Source organism: Ambystoma mexicanum, chromosome 6q (assembly GCF_040938575.1).
Source record: "Ambystoma mexicanum isolate Mex_15411 chromosome 6q, UKY_AmexF1_1, whole genome shotgun sequence".
NCBI lineage: Eukaryota > Metazoa > Chordata > Amphibia > Caudata > Ambystomatidae > Ambystoma > Ambystoma mexicanum.
This window is the reverse complement of record NC_090937.1, coordinates 654,670,389-654,688,277: the sequence shown is the minus strand read 5'-3', so window position 1 is coordinate 654,688,277 and position 17,889 is coordinate 654,670,389. Positions and strand designations below refer to the sequence as shown.

Below are 17,889 nucleotides of genomic sequence, written 5' to 3'. Positions count from 1 at the left end.
ACAGGGATGCTGATGGGTCTGTGTTAGTACTACACTGGGCACTGGGATCGTGTGGATATGGACACAGGGTGTGTGGAGAGTTGGGCACTGTGCGCTGTCATGAATTGAATAAACACACACAAAATAAACAATGTCCAGTCATGATATGATTTTTAACACAACAGGAATAATATAGTGCTAGAACCCTCCACCTCACACACACCCTCTCCCTAACCCCCCCAACAGGGGGGTGGCCCAATGCTAGACTGCCCTCTGATGTGGTGGACAGATGTGGACTGCCCAGTAATATGTCATGTTCTAGCATGGGGCATACTGGTGTGCCCTGGGTGGAGTGCAGGGGGGTGGGCTGGGGACTGGGTGTATGCGGACATACTACATGGAGGATGATGTCCATGTCGGTGAATTCCTCAGCGTGGCCCTCCACGTCGCTGAGGGGGGCAATGGCTGCTACCTCCCCTATGGAACTGGTGGCAGCGGACTGTGTTCCATCACCCTCTGCCTCTGCAAGTGTTGCCGACTCTGTAGTGGCAGTGTCGTCGGCTGGTGTAGTATCCTCTTCTGCTGGCCTGGGCTGTACTGCTGCCCTGGGTTGCATTCTGGGTGTTAGTGTTGCCCTGGAGGTGGAAGGCCCAGTGCCGCCTTGTTTGGCCCTGGATCCCTTTGAGGATGTCGAGGCCCTTGGGGCAGGGTCCTGGCCTTCACTTTCTGTGCCTGTAGGGGAACAATAGATGCAGGGCATCAGTGATGCTGTTTCATACAAGATGCATGATTTGGTGCTGTTAAGTATTTCATGTTTCATGCATTGCATTCTTGTAGGTGTGACACACAGGGTACTTTCAATGGGGGGGGCATATTGGCATACGCCGTCGGTTCTCCATTCTGTAATGATGTGTACTAGATGGCATACCATTGTATTGCAGTTTGCGTGATGTTTGACGTGATTGATCCCTGTGTGTTGGGTGTCTGATGGTGATGGGATTGGCGCAGCATGCATTTCATTGTGCCAGGGTTTGGGCCACCATCTGGACATGGATCTGTATGTGTGTATGATGGCCCATGCTTGGCTTGGTTCACTTTCACATCTGTTGTGCTACGTCAGGCTTTGGTTCTCTGGGGTTTGTGGGGACACTTGCCTCCATCTCCCGATGACGGCACACCTGTCTCCATTTCTCCAATGCCCTCAATCGATTCCATGTTGATCATGGTGCTGCACGTCTCCTCCCATCACATTAATTTGGTGGGTGAGTGGTCACCGCTGCCTGTAGCCATTGCCTCCCTGCAGTTTGCTGATAGTATATTTTGCAGATCGGCCAATTTTTTTGTCTTTCACCGTGTGGAAGGGTGGTGCCAACTGCTGTCACCTTCCCTGCCAACTCCTCCCATATTTGTTTTTTTTCGCAGTTGGGCTTCGCATTTCAAGTTATTGGAAAACACCCATATCCGCATGACCTGCCAGCGTATCCGCCAGCATGTTCAGCTCCTCATCGGAGAAGCGCTTCTTGCGCAAGCGGGGGATGGACTTGCGAGTTGCCTTTGATATGATGGGTTGATTGGGCCTGCTCTCCACTCTGTAGCACTGCTGTGTTAAGAGGATTGCAATGGATTGTGTTTTTTAAGATGGCCGCCGGCTCATTTCACGTTCCGGCGCAATGACGTTATTTCCAGGTCCGGTATTACGAACCCGGTATTTGCATGATGGTATTGCTGGGTCCGTTATTAAGGGGTTGCTCCTGGGCAGAGGCGGTATCGGCGGGTGGGGGTTCGCTCGTGCTCTCGTAATCAGCCGCTATTAGCGGCGTTGAGGGTGCACGGATGCACTAATACCACCATGCCGGAAATGACTGCGTTTTCTCCGTGATTCTCATAATGAGGCCCATAGTTTCTTGGTCTTAGGGACTAGTCAGTTTCCCCATAAGTAAACTGGGCAAGAGAAGTAAAGCAGAAGGCTTTTCTTACCTCCAAAAAGTCAGGAAATGATTCAAAACCAGCAAAAAGCAAGGATGTGCCATAGAAATCTATGGAGGGAATGGTGCAAAAAGAAAATAATTAATAACACTTAATATTTGCTTACAGAGAAGTACCCCAGGAAGGGGTTTTAGCCCCTTTTAACTTCTTTTTGGCCACCCTGTCAGGGGACCCTTGGCTATAGTGAATGGTGAAGGATGAAAGGGATTCTCACACTCCTCCTACAACCACAAATGTAGTGCACTAGGTGCTAGGACTTAGAAAAACGATGGCTCTTCGGATGCTTTTCAGGATAAATGGACAGGACCTTACTGGATAGTTGAAAGATTAAGTGTGGTAAACTGTTTAGTGAACATTGGAAGACCTAATCAGTCTCTTAAAGTGTTCCGCGTAAATAGATTCAAATAGCCTTGATTTCAGAACACAGCAAAAAGAAAGGGTGTCCCATATAAGTCTATGGTAGGAAAGTACCAAAAAGAAAATCTTTCCGAACAGCGAGGACCTACAAATATTAAGAGGACACGGAGTACTATCAGCAAGCCACACAATCCCTGTTCCCAGATGTTGCTCTTGGTGAAGGATAAGGCTCTTCCAAGCCCAGAGTACTATTCCTCTTTTGTCTTTGTCCTCGTCCAAGTGGGCAAAAATTGAGAATGTGGTGAATACAATAAATATAGGTATTATGCAGGCTAAATGATTGAGTTTTGGAATGCTATAGTTGTTAAATGCTTTGGCTGTCAAGGAGCAAGTAATTTTGGTCACAAGTTAGACATTTTGTTTGAAAATGTGGACACAGTGCATTGGTCAAGTTAGGCATATTTCATGATATTTAAAAGAATACTACAATACATATTTTGAAACCAATCCTGTCTGGAACAGAAGAACATAAAGATGACTTTTTAAGAATACATAATATGTCCTAAAGCCCTTCTGAAATGCACTGAGATGCTATTGGAGAGACCACACCACAAATTGATTTCTTTAGTTACCAGATGGGAATGGCTCAGGACAGGTGGGGCCGTTCTTTACACCTTTATGATCTTATTGATCCATATTTTTCACAGTTCATGGTCTTATAAATGTGTTATTCTCTTTTGTCTGCTAGTAATATTCTGTATATTTACTCATTCTAAAATCTGCATATCCTAATACTAAATGATTTTACATTTTCAGGCAAGGAGCTGTTAATCTCCCTCCTCTCGAGTTCAAACCAGCCCTGATGTTGGAAACCTTTAGCATCAATGCTGTTGTAATGGAGAAGTCAATGTGCACCCCCCAGAACTCTACTAGTGCTCTTTCATTTCATGACTTAAACAAGCGCTATTACAATACCTTTCACTGCAACTTTACTGTGTCCTGCCAGTCTATCAGCCAGCATGTAGACATGGCACTTGTTCGCCTAATTCACCAATTTAGCACAATGATAGATGACATCAAAGCCACTCAGACGGATATCAAACTTAGCAGATACACTGCTGGTTCGGCTTCACCGACACCCACCTTTAAAACCCGCAAGCATCGTGATTTTCGCTCTTCTGACTTCAGCCGCAGTTCCAGAGGGAGTCTTAATGGTGGAGGAAGAGTTAATAATGCTAAGAACAAAAGAATAAACTCTGAGAACAACAAAAAAGAGCCTCGGAACAAAAATTGCATTGGTCGATCAGAAAGACGAACATCTAGGGTATCGAGGAAGGGCTCTAAAGAGGTGGTGGACCATATGGCCATTCATATGGATGATTCCGATTCAATTACAGTGTCCGAGCAGAGCGAGCCCTCTGCAGAATGTTGGCAAAATATGTACAAACTTTTGAATTTCTATTCACTTATTTCAGATCCCACAGGAATTTTAGAAAAGTCTTCAGAAGCATATGGACCAACAGGTGAGACTGAGCTAACTCATTTATTGTTTAGAAACGTATTACTTTATCTGTTATTTTGGGTGGTTAACATTAGCTGGTGTCGTTTGGTACATTAAGAACACAAATTATTTGTATTAAGTTCGGATTTTCAGCTAAAGTAATTTTCTGAAATGTGTCCCTTGTTGATGACAGATGCAGAGGACTTCAAAAAGGGTTTCACAGTTTTGAGGGTTGTGGGTGCTGGGTTAAAGAACTACTGAGTTCTCTGTTGGGGCTTTTGGGGAATAATTGTCATTGGCATATCTAGCACTGTCCAACAGAAGACCTCAATGTGTTCACTTTTCCAACTTCCCAATCTCATAGGAAATTATTAAAGAGTCACTAGTAATTGATTCTCCCAAACAGTTGGAATTTAAAAAGTGCTTAAACCACATGAGAATGCTGGTCATGAAGCCCTATTCATTCCAACTGTATGCAGTGCTTCAGTGAGAGGCACTGCAGTCCCAAGTGCAAGGTCTGTTACAATGTAACGCAAAAGGACTGATTGAGAACCCTTCGTGGTTTTTTTTTTTTTTTACTTCAAATCACAGAGAACATTCTTCAGGTGGTTCTTCAAAGCATTCCTCTTCTTCGTATTTGAGAAGAGGAGCCACCTGTGGTAAGTCAGAGATAGGAGGCGGACAACTGGAGTTTTTGTTTAATTCATGTTTTCAGCTTTATTATCTTATGATGGAAGTTCTCTAGTTTACAAAACAAAAGAAAAACATTGCATTGCTTGTTAGGATGCCACACAAACACAACTGTTCCTCTGTCCGAATTGATCTTTATCTAACTGACCCTACAACTAAATAATAGAAAGCTAAACTTGGCCTAGAGAAGTGATTTTTCTTCCCCCTTTCTTGACCTCTGCTGGTTGGTGCGTCGCTCATTTCCCAAAACAAGTCTCTGGAAAAAGTCACGTTTGAACTCGCAGATTTCTGCTCTTTGGATACAGTGCAAACAAAAATAGTGTGTTCCTGATGTTTTCCACAAAATCCAAAAGAAAAGAATGTTCCTCTTAGCCCACTATGCTTTCGCTTTCTTGCATAGTTCAAACCAATCAGTAGTTCTTTTGATATAGCAAGGACACGAAGAATGGACTCATGGGTTCCTCCACAAAGAGTTGCTTAAATCTGACAGTTCCTCTCTCACTTGACAAACTTGCTTTTGTAACGCTTTCAACTTTTCTTCCCCTGTTTTTTGTCCTCCCTGCCAGGGTTATAGAATATTAGATGGACTCTACTTGTTGGATGTCCAACTAGGACTGATGGTGTCTGCTTCATATAATGGCTCATTGTTCTCCATCCAGTGCGTGGCTGCAGGTTATAACCTGGACTGGGCACAGACCTCTTGGGTTAAGTTTCCTTCTTGAGGAATGTATCCTTCATCTTCAATCCTCGTGGTTGTTTCTGCTTCTTTCAGTTCATGTTCCTGCTCATCCCTCCTAGGGTTTGTGCTTTGGGTTCAGCCCTTCATGCGGGTTGCTTACTCTTCAGTTACTAGTAGCTGCCCTGGATCTTATCTTGAGGAATGTATCTTTTGTATACAACCCTCGTGGTTGTTTCTTCTTCTTTTAGGTTTTTGGTCATCCCTCCTAGGGTATATGTTTTGGGTTCAGTCCTTTGGGGCGGTTTGTTTACTCTTCAGTTTCTAGTAACCCTCTCCTAATCCTTATATTCTTTTCCCCGCTCTTTGTTTTTTAAAATCAGTTTCAGCTTGTTTTTAGGCCCACCAGGTTCCCTTTGTATTGGTTCCGATTGGGTTCTCTTGGCGTCTCACAGAGCTTAGCCGCCCTCTTGTCACTGTGGCCTGCATACCTGTGATCGGCCTGTCTTCGGGGAAGCAGTTGCTCCTTCTGGTTGTGAACCGTCCTTTTCAGTTCACCAACCTCATCCTTCTTTGGTCAGTTTCCAATTTTTTATGCCCTTTCGGTCTCCCGCTTCGGTCGAGGCACGGCCTCTTTCCTTGAGACCCCGGGGGATGAGAATCCCCTGCATTCCTGCAAATGACAGAGTTGGGCGTGCTCTCCTCCCACCACGTATGCATCGTGGCCCTACCTCCAGGCTGCATCCGTTCCACGCGTCAGCAGCGTCTCCTGCCCTGCACGGTCTCTCTGCGGCTGCTCCTTTTTTGGCAGTCTTCTTCTTCTGCCTCTGCGCCACTCCTCCTCTAGGTAAGGGGATTGTCCCTTTATATGCTCCTCCTGAGAACGAGAGACACAATCCCATTGGTCATGAATGTTCTGCTTCATGGAGCGGTCAGCCACAAAACCCACCATTTTTAAGGGGCCCACTTCTTTATCAATGTGATTAACTGATCAACTTACATGTATGCAACAATCATGTTGGACATGGGGTTTAAAGGAGATGGTACAGATTGCTTCACATCGGAGTCCTTGTCCCCTAGAGGAGGGTTTTCTATTATGTGGTCACCTCCGTTGTCTCAAAAGGGGTGTATTTGTCACACACCATTCCAGGGAGGCCCCAGAGAAAATGGTTAAGTAGATAACTTTCACAATATAATCCTCTACTCCAGAGGAATCGGAGGCATTCAGGCAGAAGATGCCTGGTGGGCTTGACCCCAGCGTCAACCACTTCATCCAAGCTGATGGATCCCACGGCGCTCCGACAATCCGTCAGGGACTCGATGAGTAGACACGCCAAGGTCCCGTCAACAGGTCACACTGTTTCGTCTTTGGACGACGGTCCTCTGAACTCTGTTCCCCTCACACATCCTAGTGGCTCTTGCGGCTCGACTTGCAGGAGTCAAGTGGCTTGGAAACCTTTCTGCAGGTCGACATGCTCCCTGCTCCTTCCCATTGCAAGCCACAGGCCACGTTTTAGCATTTGATGGCCAAGGTGGTCGACACTTTGGGGTTACCTGCCCCTTCAGGCCTAAAGATTTACTAAGAGCTAACTGACATTTCGACTGAGGGCCCAAAGGAGGAGATGCTATTGCCTTTCAATCAGGCAGTAGAGGGGCCATTTCTTGAAATCTGGGCCAAACAGGCGTTTGGTGATCCAGACCTCTACTGCGAACCTTGACACACATCTTTTCCATCCTTGTCCACTGACAGGGGAGCAAGAAGTTAGACGCATGGGGAAAGATTATTTTGGGCTCTTCAAGCCTAGGTCTCTGGTTTATGAACACCTCCTGTGCCCTGGCCAAATTCTTCTTTGAACTTTGGTCCGTCATGTTGGAGGACACAAAGCTCATCCCTGAAGGGGAGATGCGTGATGGATTTGACGCTCTGATGAAGGACGGCATGGAAGCATCCTGGCAGATCCTTCAGTCACGTCTGTATACCAGAGACTGTGTGGCAAGAACAATGGCTACCAGCACAGTCTTGCGAAGATTATTTTGGTTCAGGACATCAGGCTTTGTCCTGGATGTTCAAGAGAAGCTCCTGGACATGCTATTTGACGGCATTAACCTGTTTGGCACCTAGGTCAACAAGTCCTTGCAGAAGTTTCAAGGCTCAAAAGCTTCAACAAAAGTGCTGTCCAGCACCAATGGCTGACATGCCCTATGGACAGCCCTTAGCCACATATGTACAAAGGGGCAGAGGCCGAAGCCCCTGAGGCAGGCAAGGACAGTGTCATCCCTACAAGAGTTGGGGCAGGGATGAGCAGAGAGGAGGTGCCTCCACCCCCATTGTGTCCTCTGACACACCTGGCCTCTCTTAAGTGGACTTCCACCATCAATCCCTTGCAGGAGGCAGAATATCTCAATTTGGAAAGAAATGACTGGGCCTTACAATGGCTAGGCCTTACAGGTCATCCAGCAGGGATACCGCCTCCCTTTTGCTTTTCGCTCTCCAGACTAGCCTCCAGGCCACAAATCCTTGCCTCCGGAACAACACCTGCTGGAGGTGATCAACACCTTCTGGCAAAGAGGGCCATAGAAATGGTACTCCGCTCCGAACAAGGCAAGAGTTGGTATTCAACATATTTTGTTGGTGCCGAAAAGGACTGAGGTCCGAGACCCATCCTGGATCTGCCGCTTCTGAACTTATACTTATGCAGGGACACATTCAAGATGGTCACTCTGGCTCAGATCATCCTGGACCTGAACGACTGGCTGTTCTACCTGGAACTCCAGGATGCTTACTTCCATGTGGCCATCCAAAGGAGACACAGGAAGTACCTGAGATTCAAAGTGGGGAACGGTCACTACCAGTTCAAGGTCCTTCCATTGGGGAATGCTTCAGCACCCAGAGTCTTCAACAAGGTGCTAGCAGTGTTTTGGCAGCTTGCCTCAGAGGGGGAGCCATTCATGTCTTTCCCTATCTGGACGACAAGCTTGTCTGAGCCCGCTCCCCAAACCAAGTATCAGTACATCTGTACCGGACGTACAACCTATTGCACAGCTTTGTGTGAGAACCAAAGGGTGTCTCACCTGCTAACCCCTGGGAGTTTTCTCTCAGGTGGTCAGGGCACTGCCATCGCCTTTTGGATCTCGACCCTGGGGGTGGTCCAGTGCGGAGTATCGCCTGGGTGAGGGGTCATCGGAGAGTGGTGGTGAGGTAACCGATGACGAGACGTCGTATTCCCACCTTTCACGTACCGATGCCCCATCCTATTTTATAGGATTCTCCAATGTCCTAACTTCCCCTCCCTTTCTGAACAAACACTGGGCAGAGGAAGAGGGCGACTGAGAGTAAAGAGGCTAACCCTTACATATCTCATTGGACATGTACCTCTAATCAGGTCAGGCAAAGTCAGGCACTTGCCTTTAATCACATACACCTAATACCCATTAGCTCTCCCCACACAGATAAAAGGCGGAACATAGAGACACACTCTGAGCAAAGTGGAACACGAGAAGGAGCAGATCCTCTGGGGTGAAGGCAAACCTACTGGAACAGATGACTGATCGAGGGACGAGATAAAAGGTTAGGGAAACCCAGGAGATCCCTGCAGGAAGTTGTTGCCTCCGAAGAGCGGTGAAAGATACACGGAGAAGGCCAAATCCCAGACAAGAAGACTGCATTGTTTTTCAAGGACGCCAGCGACCCTCCCGGGTGAATGACAGAGTTGGGGAGGCGAGGCCAAGCCTATGGTATTAACCTTGACTTGTGAATTAAAGCCGCAAAAGACAAGAAAGGAATGCACACAGCCGGTGAGTTAGCATACGCCATGAAAGGCCGGTGTGTTAAGGAAGGATTGAAGTTGCAACAATAGATCTTACGATTGAAGGCTGCATACTTGCTGATGAGACACGAAGGAAGGCAGACCTGTGGTGAACTTTTAATTTACTGATAACTGTGAAGCCAGTGATACAGAGTAGCGGAGGCTTCCGGCGACAGGAAATAACCCACTCAAAAGTCTCTGTGAAATTTGTTATATCTTGTTACAAAGCAACAAATTGAACAAACTACTTTAAGAGAAAGATTTATATGAACAATTGTGCTTCTTGGTAGTTCAGTAATAGACCAAGAGACACTGAGGCAAATAACACAAGAGTGTGAGCTGAAGAGAAAGTCGAAGTGGTCCTGCGGAGGTCTATAGTAAAAGCCTTGCACATTCGAAAGTCTTCAACATCAGTGAAAGGTCAGAGGCCGACTGAGGGAGAGTGGATATGTGATAGGTTAGGGGGAGGGAACCCCTAACGAATGTGAATAAAGCTTGGGGAAGGGATTGGTAGAATTGCCTAATGGCCATATAGGTGAAACAAGTACTGAATTAAGAGTACCAGGAACTTGATGCGGCACAATGTGGTCGAGAGACTTAGTCTAGAACATATATAATGGCCGCCAGACATGAATAGTGAACTGGAGCAGGACTACATGGGATATAAAGTCTACTTGGTAGGAGAGCCACTGTGTAGATAGTCTCTTCTACCCCATTTAGCTTAGAGGGGTACGCTAAGTACCCACCTGTTGGGCACCGAACGCCTAGTCAGTAGACTAGGAGGGAAGGGAGCAGAAGTGGGATAGCCCGAGCATGCGTGGCACTGCTGGGCAATCAATGTTGGGGAAGGTTTTGTTGGGAAGGAGGAGGGAGAGGGAGTTGTTTAAGGGAAAGGGAAGAGAGCCGGCAAGAGTACTCCATAGTCCTGACACACACAGTGCTCTAAGTAGCAGAACATATTTGAAGAGGGAGAAACAATTGCAGAGAACGAAGAAGCTAGCACAAGATGGCAGGAAGTATTAAAGTAATGACATGGAATGTCTGAGGGCTCAATAATTACGTGAAGAGGCATAGAATAATAACATATCTGCGTAGACACGAGATAGGAGTGCCCCTATTGCAAGAGACACATCTAAACCAAGCTAGACAAGACAATCTTGCTAAACAAAATGGGGCGCCCTGTTAGTGGGATTAACATACTCGGCATATGCAAGGGGGGTCCTCATTTGGGTGGCCCCGACTGTCCCACTTAAAATACTGCACACTAAGACCGATGATGGAGGAAGGATGGCAACAATCGTGGAAACCATGGAAAATTGGGAAATATGCATAGTGAACACGTTTGCGCCTAACCATGACGCCATTACAATTTTCAGGTCCTTGTATGCAAGGTTAGGGCTGTATAGAGAAGGGGTCATATTATGGGGTGGTGATTTCAATTGCACATTAAATCCCAAAATGGATAGATCAGACGACAAGTGCAGAGTCCGGCTCCACCTGCAAAGGTCCTGAACACACTCCTACAATCCTTCAAGCTGGTGGATATATGGAGGACAATTCACCCAAAGGCAGGGATTGCTCACACTACTTCACCCCACACAAAGGGTACACAAGATTAGTTTACATCTTTACTGGGGAGGAACATATGAGGGAATTTGAGAAGGCTGAATATAAAGCAAGGGGATTGTCTGACCATGCCCCATTAGAACTGAAGTGGGTCATAACCGCGCTGAGACTGCCAATACCAACCTCGCGACTTCGGAGCGAGGCCCTGCTAGACTCAGCATTTAAAGAACATGTTTAGAGAACAGGCAGGGGAATTGTTTGAAATTAACGAGGGAAGCGTCCAATTGGTGGCTACACTATGGGAGACGTTCAAGCTGGTGAGCAGGGAAGAGATGATCTCCAAAGCAGGGTGTGTTCGCAGTGCCCTTACCTCTGAGTTAAACAGATTAGAACAGGAATTAGCAGAAGTGGAGAGGAAGAAAAGCGTGGGACAGAACCACCTAGATGCTGATATAAAACATAGACACGAGTGCCTGACGCAGTGGGACAAATTCAGCTATGCAAAGCAAGTAGAGAAAAAGCATGCACAGGGGGACAAACCGGGTAAATTGCTAGCTTGGTTATACAAGAACGATGGCAGGAACGCACCAATCCACTCCGTCCAGAAGACGGATGGTAGCATGGTCACCACTCAGTCAGAGGTGAACAAAGCGTTCTATGAATATTATAGAGAACTATACGAAGACGCCCGAATAGAGCAAAACGAGGAACTAAAAGAAGCATTACACCGTATAACCTTGCCTCAATTAGAGACACGATACGCACACATGTTGGATGAGCCTGTCACGCCAGAAGAGGTAAAAGGTATAATAATAGTGCTTCCCTCAAGCAAAGCGCCGGTATGGATGGGTTGCCTGGTGAATATTATATAGAAAATGCAGATACCCTGGCTCCGATCTTGGCAAGGGTATATAACGAGGCATTTGAAACAGGAATATTCCCAGAAAGTATGTGGGAAGCAGTGATAATCCCACTACCCAAGCCAAACAAAAAAACAGTTGTTTGCAACGCTTACAGGCCCCTGTCCCTATTGAATCAAGACGGCAAAATCCTTATTGCACTACTAGCGAATAGGCTCAGGAGGGTAATACATTTGCTAATACACCCGGACCAAACGGGATACGTTTCAGGCAGCAACATCTCCTATAACCTAAGGAGGTTGCACCATGTCATAAGTAGCACACAAGGTACGGAAGGGCACAGCGCAGTCCCTTGGCTGAACGCAAAAAAAGGCATTTGATTCAGTCCATTGGGATTGGTCATATGCGATGATGGCTAAATTAGGCTTTGGGCCAAATTACATGCGCTGGGTAGAATTGGTCTACAATAAGCCCCTTGCTACGGTCAGGATGGGGAACATATTCTCTGATAGATGGGAGTTACAAAAAGGCACCCGACAAGGTTGACCTTTTTCCCAGATGCTATATATCATGGCAATGGAACCGATAGCTAAGACAAGAAAGCTGCATTCCTGAGATAAGAATATCAGAATAAATGGGGTATACCACATAGTGTCATTGTATATGCAGAACCCGGAGGAGAACCTGCAACCATGTATTAGAGGTATTGGGTAACTTTGGGAGGTTGTCAGGAATCACAATTAAGACCAAATCCAGTTTGTTCCCACTAGCTGCACTAGCGGTATGTGACAGTAGCGAACTACCGACACTACCACTCCCATGGGGAAAAAACAGCTTCAGATACTTGGGGCTGGACATCTATCATAACCCACGACAAGAGCACAAGCATAATACTATAAAAGCGATGGAAGGGTTGGTTAAATCAATGAAATTCTGGGGGAAGCTGCCACTGTCTTTGATGGGGAGAGCAGCATTATTAAAAATGGTAGCACTGCCAAGGATGCTGCATTGCTTTGGGAATGTACCATAAAATAAAGATTGCCCAGGCTATCAGCTCTGGAAGTCTTCATTCTATTAAAGACAAGGAGTTGAGCATTATGCTTTACTTTCTTTTATTTGCTGCCACACCAGCACTTTAAAACTTAACTTTAATACTGTACATTTATGTTCTTACAAAACCACAGTTATGGAAAACGAAAATGGACCTGTTTAAACGTTTGTTTCACATCTGCATGTGATCACTGTAATCACCCGGGAACTACTAGTCCCATGATATTCATGTCTCTGGTAGTCCAATCCTCCCAGCTCTGCGCCTATCAGAAGGCAGCCTCCTGTATAAGAACCCTTGTGCCCAGGTCCTTTCCTCTTTCTTTGTGTCTGGCCCTTAAACTCAATAGTCTCTTTGCCAACGGAGCGATCCTTTCAGGATGAACTGTTAACAATCCTCGGAACTGAAGGCTTTAAGGTCAAACGCGACCAACTTGAAAGAACATTACTCCATTTCGTGAGTTTCTTCATCCTGTAGCTTTCTGGTCATCTCCTAAAAGGAATGGAGAGTCATTATGAGGGTGGGAATGAGCAACAGTGTTACAAAGTTAACCACATGACAATGCAAATGATATGTTACAATTCTGGGTGGGATATAATGCTCGCCTCCTTGTCTTTAATAGAATGAAGACTTCCTGAGCTGATAGCGTGGGCAATCTTTATTCTATGACAAGACAGGAGGCTCGCATTATGCTTGTTCAATGCTGTTCACCACCCTATTAGCTATTTCCAATACAGGCTTAAAATAGAATGTCTTGAAGGTCGACTCAGAGGACCAATCTGCTGATTTCATAATGTCTTGTAGCGACACCCCTGTAGTAAAAGCTTTTGAAGCCATCGCCCCCCTGGCTGAATGCGCGCCAAAAAGAGACAAGTCAATCCCTGCCCAATGCATTATTTCTCTCACCCATCTAGCAATGGTCGCTGATGCTACTGCATGATAGGGCTTCCTGCGCGCAATGAGTAGCTGGGTCACTCCCTGTGGCCTAATATGCGCTGTTGCTTTCTCATAATCTTTGATACATTGCGCTAGGCAAAGCTTTATATTACTAGTGAAGTACGGGTAGTCAATCACCCTCGAATCTGTCTTTGTCCTTTTAGTAATGCCGTCCGGATAGAATATTTTCCTATCGATTTCCAGAGCTCTGACATCAGAAACTCTCCTACAGGCTGTAAGGCAAAGCAGCATGGCTAGCTTTCCCGATAACTGAGATCGGGACAAGTTCTCGTTATCGGGCCATGTAAGAAAAACATCTCTAACATCCCACAACACTTTGTACTTGGGCATAGGTGGTCTTTTGAGCTTCAACCCCTTGAGTAGACGTACAACTGCTGGGTGCTCGCCTACCGCGGTACTGCTATCTCATCGTGGCCCGCCGAAATGGCTGACCTATACACTCCCACCGTTCTGAAGGTGCCGCCTTCTTGAAATTTGAAAGCTAGGAAGTTGAGACTTCTACTAAAGGGGCTGAAACGGGATCCAACTCGTACTCCGAACACCACCTGGACCACCCATTCCATGCTGCACTATAGCTCTGAAGGGTGGAAGGCACCCAGGGGTCTCTGATACAATCTGCAGCGAGTTGTGAAATTCCAGGCAAGTCCCATCTTTTCCTGAAACCCTGCATGCTATCAAATGTAGCAAACCCGTGGTCACTAGCGGGTGAGGATGGCCGGATGGGTCGAGAAGAAGGTCCGGCAGCTGAGACACTATCCTCGGAAAATCCGTAGAAAGTTCCATCGCTACTGGAAACCAAGGTTGTGCCTTCCATAGGGCAAGCACCATCACAATCTCTGCTTGGTCTCTGCGAACTTTCGCTACAGCTCTCGTGGTCATAATGAATGGCGGGAAGGCATAATGTACTGCCCCTGTCCAGGGTTGCAGGAACGCATCTGTGCCCGCTGCATCCGGGTCTATCCTCCAGCTGAAGTACCTTGATGTCTGGGCGTTCAGTCTGGACGCGAACAGATCTATGAGTAGGGGCCCCCATAGATTCTGCAATCGCTGGAAGACTTGGGGGTGTAGTTTCCAATCGCTGGAGTCCACAAGATAACGTGAATTCCAGTCTGCTACTTCGTTCTGCTTGCCTGGTAAGTATTCTGCTGATACGGCGATTCTATTTTGAAGACAGTAATGCCAGAAATTCTTCGCTAACTCGGCTAGCATTTTGGATTTTGTGCCTCCCAATTTGTTTATGTAACACACTGCGGAGATGTTGCCCATCTTGAGCAGTACGCAACATTTCTCCTTGTCTTTCGTAAAAGCGCGCACTGCGAAAGAGCCCGCTAACAACTCGAGACAATGTATATGGAGGTGTAACTCTTCCTCTGACCACTTCCCTCCTGTCTGCACATGTTCGCATCTGGCTCCCCAGCCTGACCTGCTTGCATCTGATTCTATTACTAGTTCTGGGGCATCGCCAAAAATGGCGCGGCCGTTCCAGGCCTCCGTATTCTCTAGCCACCAGTTGAGCTCTGTGAGGGCTTCGCGGTCCAAAGTCACTAATTGGTGGTATCGCAGGCCTCCTTGTAGATGTTTTATCTTGAGCCTTTGCAGTGCCCGATAATGGAGAGGACCCGGAAATATCGCCTGAATGGAGGCTGCTAGAAGACCTACTACTCTGGCTAGTTTGCGAAGGGAAATAATCCCTTTCGCTAGAACTGCTCTGAGTTCTTTCTTGATCGCTCTCACTTTGTGACCCAGGAGATCGAGGGAGGCTTTCACTGAGTTTATTGTGAAGCCTAGAAAGTCTATCCTCTGGACAGGACGTAGCTGGGATTTGTCTAGGTTCACTAGGAATCCTAGCGAGGTGAGGAGTGAGAATACCCATTGAACGTTCTTTGCTAGAGTAGCTTTTTCTGATCCGCAGACGAGAATGTCGTCTAGATAGATGATGATACGTATGCCTCTCTCTCTGATGGCTGCTGCCACCGGTTTCATGAGCTTGGTGAAGGCCCAAGGAGCGAAGGACAGACCGAACAGGAGACACGTGAAGCGTCATACTTCTCCCTTCCATCGGAAGCGCAAATATTTCCGATAAGAAGTTGCTATCGGAATCGTTAGGTATGCGTCTTTGAGATCTAGACGAGCTAGCCAGTCTACTGAGCGCAGAAGGTCTCGGAGAAGATGTATCCCCTCCATCTTGAAATGGTTGTATAACACCCATTCGTTTAAATCTTTCAGATTGATTACTGGTCTTATTTTGTCCCCTCTGTGAACTAGGAACATGTTGCTGAGGAAACCGGGATCTCTCTGGAGTTCGCGCTCTATCGCATTTTTTGCTTTCTAGTTTGCTGAGCTCGCTGTGCAGGGGCGCTGCTTCCTCTTGCGCCATAACTATGCGGCGGGGTTCTGTTCTCTGCACTGGCGTACCTTTAAACTCTATCTGTAGGCCTATTACTGCCTGTAGCACCCATATATCGCTTGATAATGCTTGCCATTCATGCAGGTAGTGGAGGGTTCTTCCTCCTACACTCCGACATGCTGTACTTACCGGCTGCTGCCCCTGGTTGTCTGTAAGATCCTCTTCCCCTGCGGCCTCTGGGGAACCTCGATCTAGCCGGGAAGGAGTCTTGTTGTCCCGAGTCCCAGTACTGGGCGCGCTGATTGTAGGGCCTTCGTTGGGAGTTATAGCGACCGGACGAGCGACACCTATGTCGTCCGATCCCGGCAAAAATTCGTCCTGGAAAGATTTTTCTGATTGAAGTCTGGGCTTTCTCTAAAGCGGAATAAGTTCCTACGAACGGCGCCATTTCTTTAGCGAACGTCTCGCCGAACAACAGACCTTTGGCGCCTTCGCCCGCCTCGTAGGTGGCCAGGTCGCTCAACTTATTGTCAATCTTCAATAAGATTCCTCTTCTTCTTTCCGAAGATAAGGCACAATTGGCTTTGCCCAATAGACATACTGCTCTTTGCGCCCAGTTGCCCAGGACGGTTGCGTCTATTGGCATACCTGTATCTTTTGACTTCTCAGCGAGGTCCATAATTTTTGCTAAAGGACCCGAAATGTCCAGGAGCTTATCCTGACATCCTTTCCAGACTCGGTCCACGCCTTTCCTGACGTCTCTAGCTGTTTTGGTTACAAACGTAACCATTTTAGGGTCTAAGTCAGGGGTTTCTGTTAGTTTATTCGGCAGCTCTGGTCTAGGACACTCGGATCTCATTCTCGATCTTACCTCTCTTTCTAGAGGTTTTCTGATATGCTGAGCCTTGTAGAGTGCCACTCTAGGGTAAGGTACCCATTCCGAGGACTTGGGGTGCCGGATGGCTTCGGGGTCGAACATGTCTGCCGTATCTTCTATGATTTGGGGGTCTTCCACACCTCTACTGATATCTTCTTCTTCCTCGCCCCCTTCATCATCGGGCGAATAGCCCTCATCATCGTCCCCTAAATTGTACACCCCTGGGGTAGGGGGTCTATCCTGGCCATCTCTGTTCTTTGCCAGGAAGGCTTCTTTAAGCCTGGCGACAGGGTCGCCTGTCAATTGGGGAACAGTGTTAACCCCTTCTTCTCAACCCCATTTTGGGGTGTCCTGCTGACGTTCCTTCATCAGGGCTACTAGCCCGTCCTTTCCTGGCTCTGCTCTTTTCCTGTTGTTCAGCCATTATCATTTCCAGAGTCTCCAATCTCTTCGTAATCGGCTGCACCCCTTGAGAGACCGCCTTCTGCAAGGAGTCTCCGTGTACCTTCTTAAAACTCTGTGTCAAGTCTGATTCTTGCTGGGAAGGATCCTCTTCCCACTCTTCTTGACTCCACTCCGGAGAAGTGGAAGGGGTGTTGGTGGGGGTGACAAACTGAACCCTAATCGAGTTGTTGGCAGGGCCAACTGCGTGGAAGTCAGCAGATGAAGGCTCTTCAGGCTCTACACACGTTTCTGAGGAGTAATGTAGTGTGTGCCTGTAAACCGCTTCTTGCATTTTATAAAGCATTCAAAAGATATATATATATATATGTATATTTTTTTTTTCTTTTTTTTTTCGAAATTAATCTGGAGCTCTGGTTAACTACTACCCTCCTACGCGACTGCAAGCGCAATGTGAGTGGAAGCTAGAATCCCTGGGGAAGCTGGGAAAAAACCCGTGGGGGTACCCGCTCCCACAGGTCCTAACGGCCGCCGAGTTCGCCGGCGCCGATTATTACAAAGCGCATGGCTCGACAGCCTGAAACGAGCGGAATTGCTCGCGGCTCCGGCACCTCGTTTGCTCTTCACAACACTTGTGAAAGAAGTCTAACGCACGCTTACTGAATGTAATACACTGCGCAACTCTCGCACTACGCGTTCAGGTAAACTCTTTTAAGGAGAATGAAACTAATTCCATGTGCGCTACGGTGTAATGCCATACTGATATACACATATTACAGAAATTATAGAAATATATACGTGACTAACGATTCTTCTATAAGCAAAGATAGAGAAAAA

General features: G+C 47.0%; 1 protein-coding gene across 11 annotated transcripts in view; it reads left to right on the top strand.

Annotated features, from left to right (window-relative positions):
* BLTP1 (bridge-like lipid transfer protein family member 1) overlaps window positions 1–17,889 on the top strand; it is a 2,946,455-nt gene that overhangs the window by 1,837,487 nt on the left and 1,091,079 nt on the right. For all 11 annotated transcript variants that reach the window (XM_069631149.1, XM_069631145.1, XM_069631146.1 and 8 more), the window contains exon 46: window positions 3,139–3,845. In XM_069631149.1, the coding sequence (XP_069487250.1) occupies window positions 3,139–3,845 (707 nt within the window). The remainder of the gene's footprint in view (window positions 1–3,138; window positions 3,846–17,889) is intronic.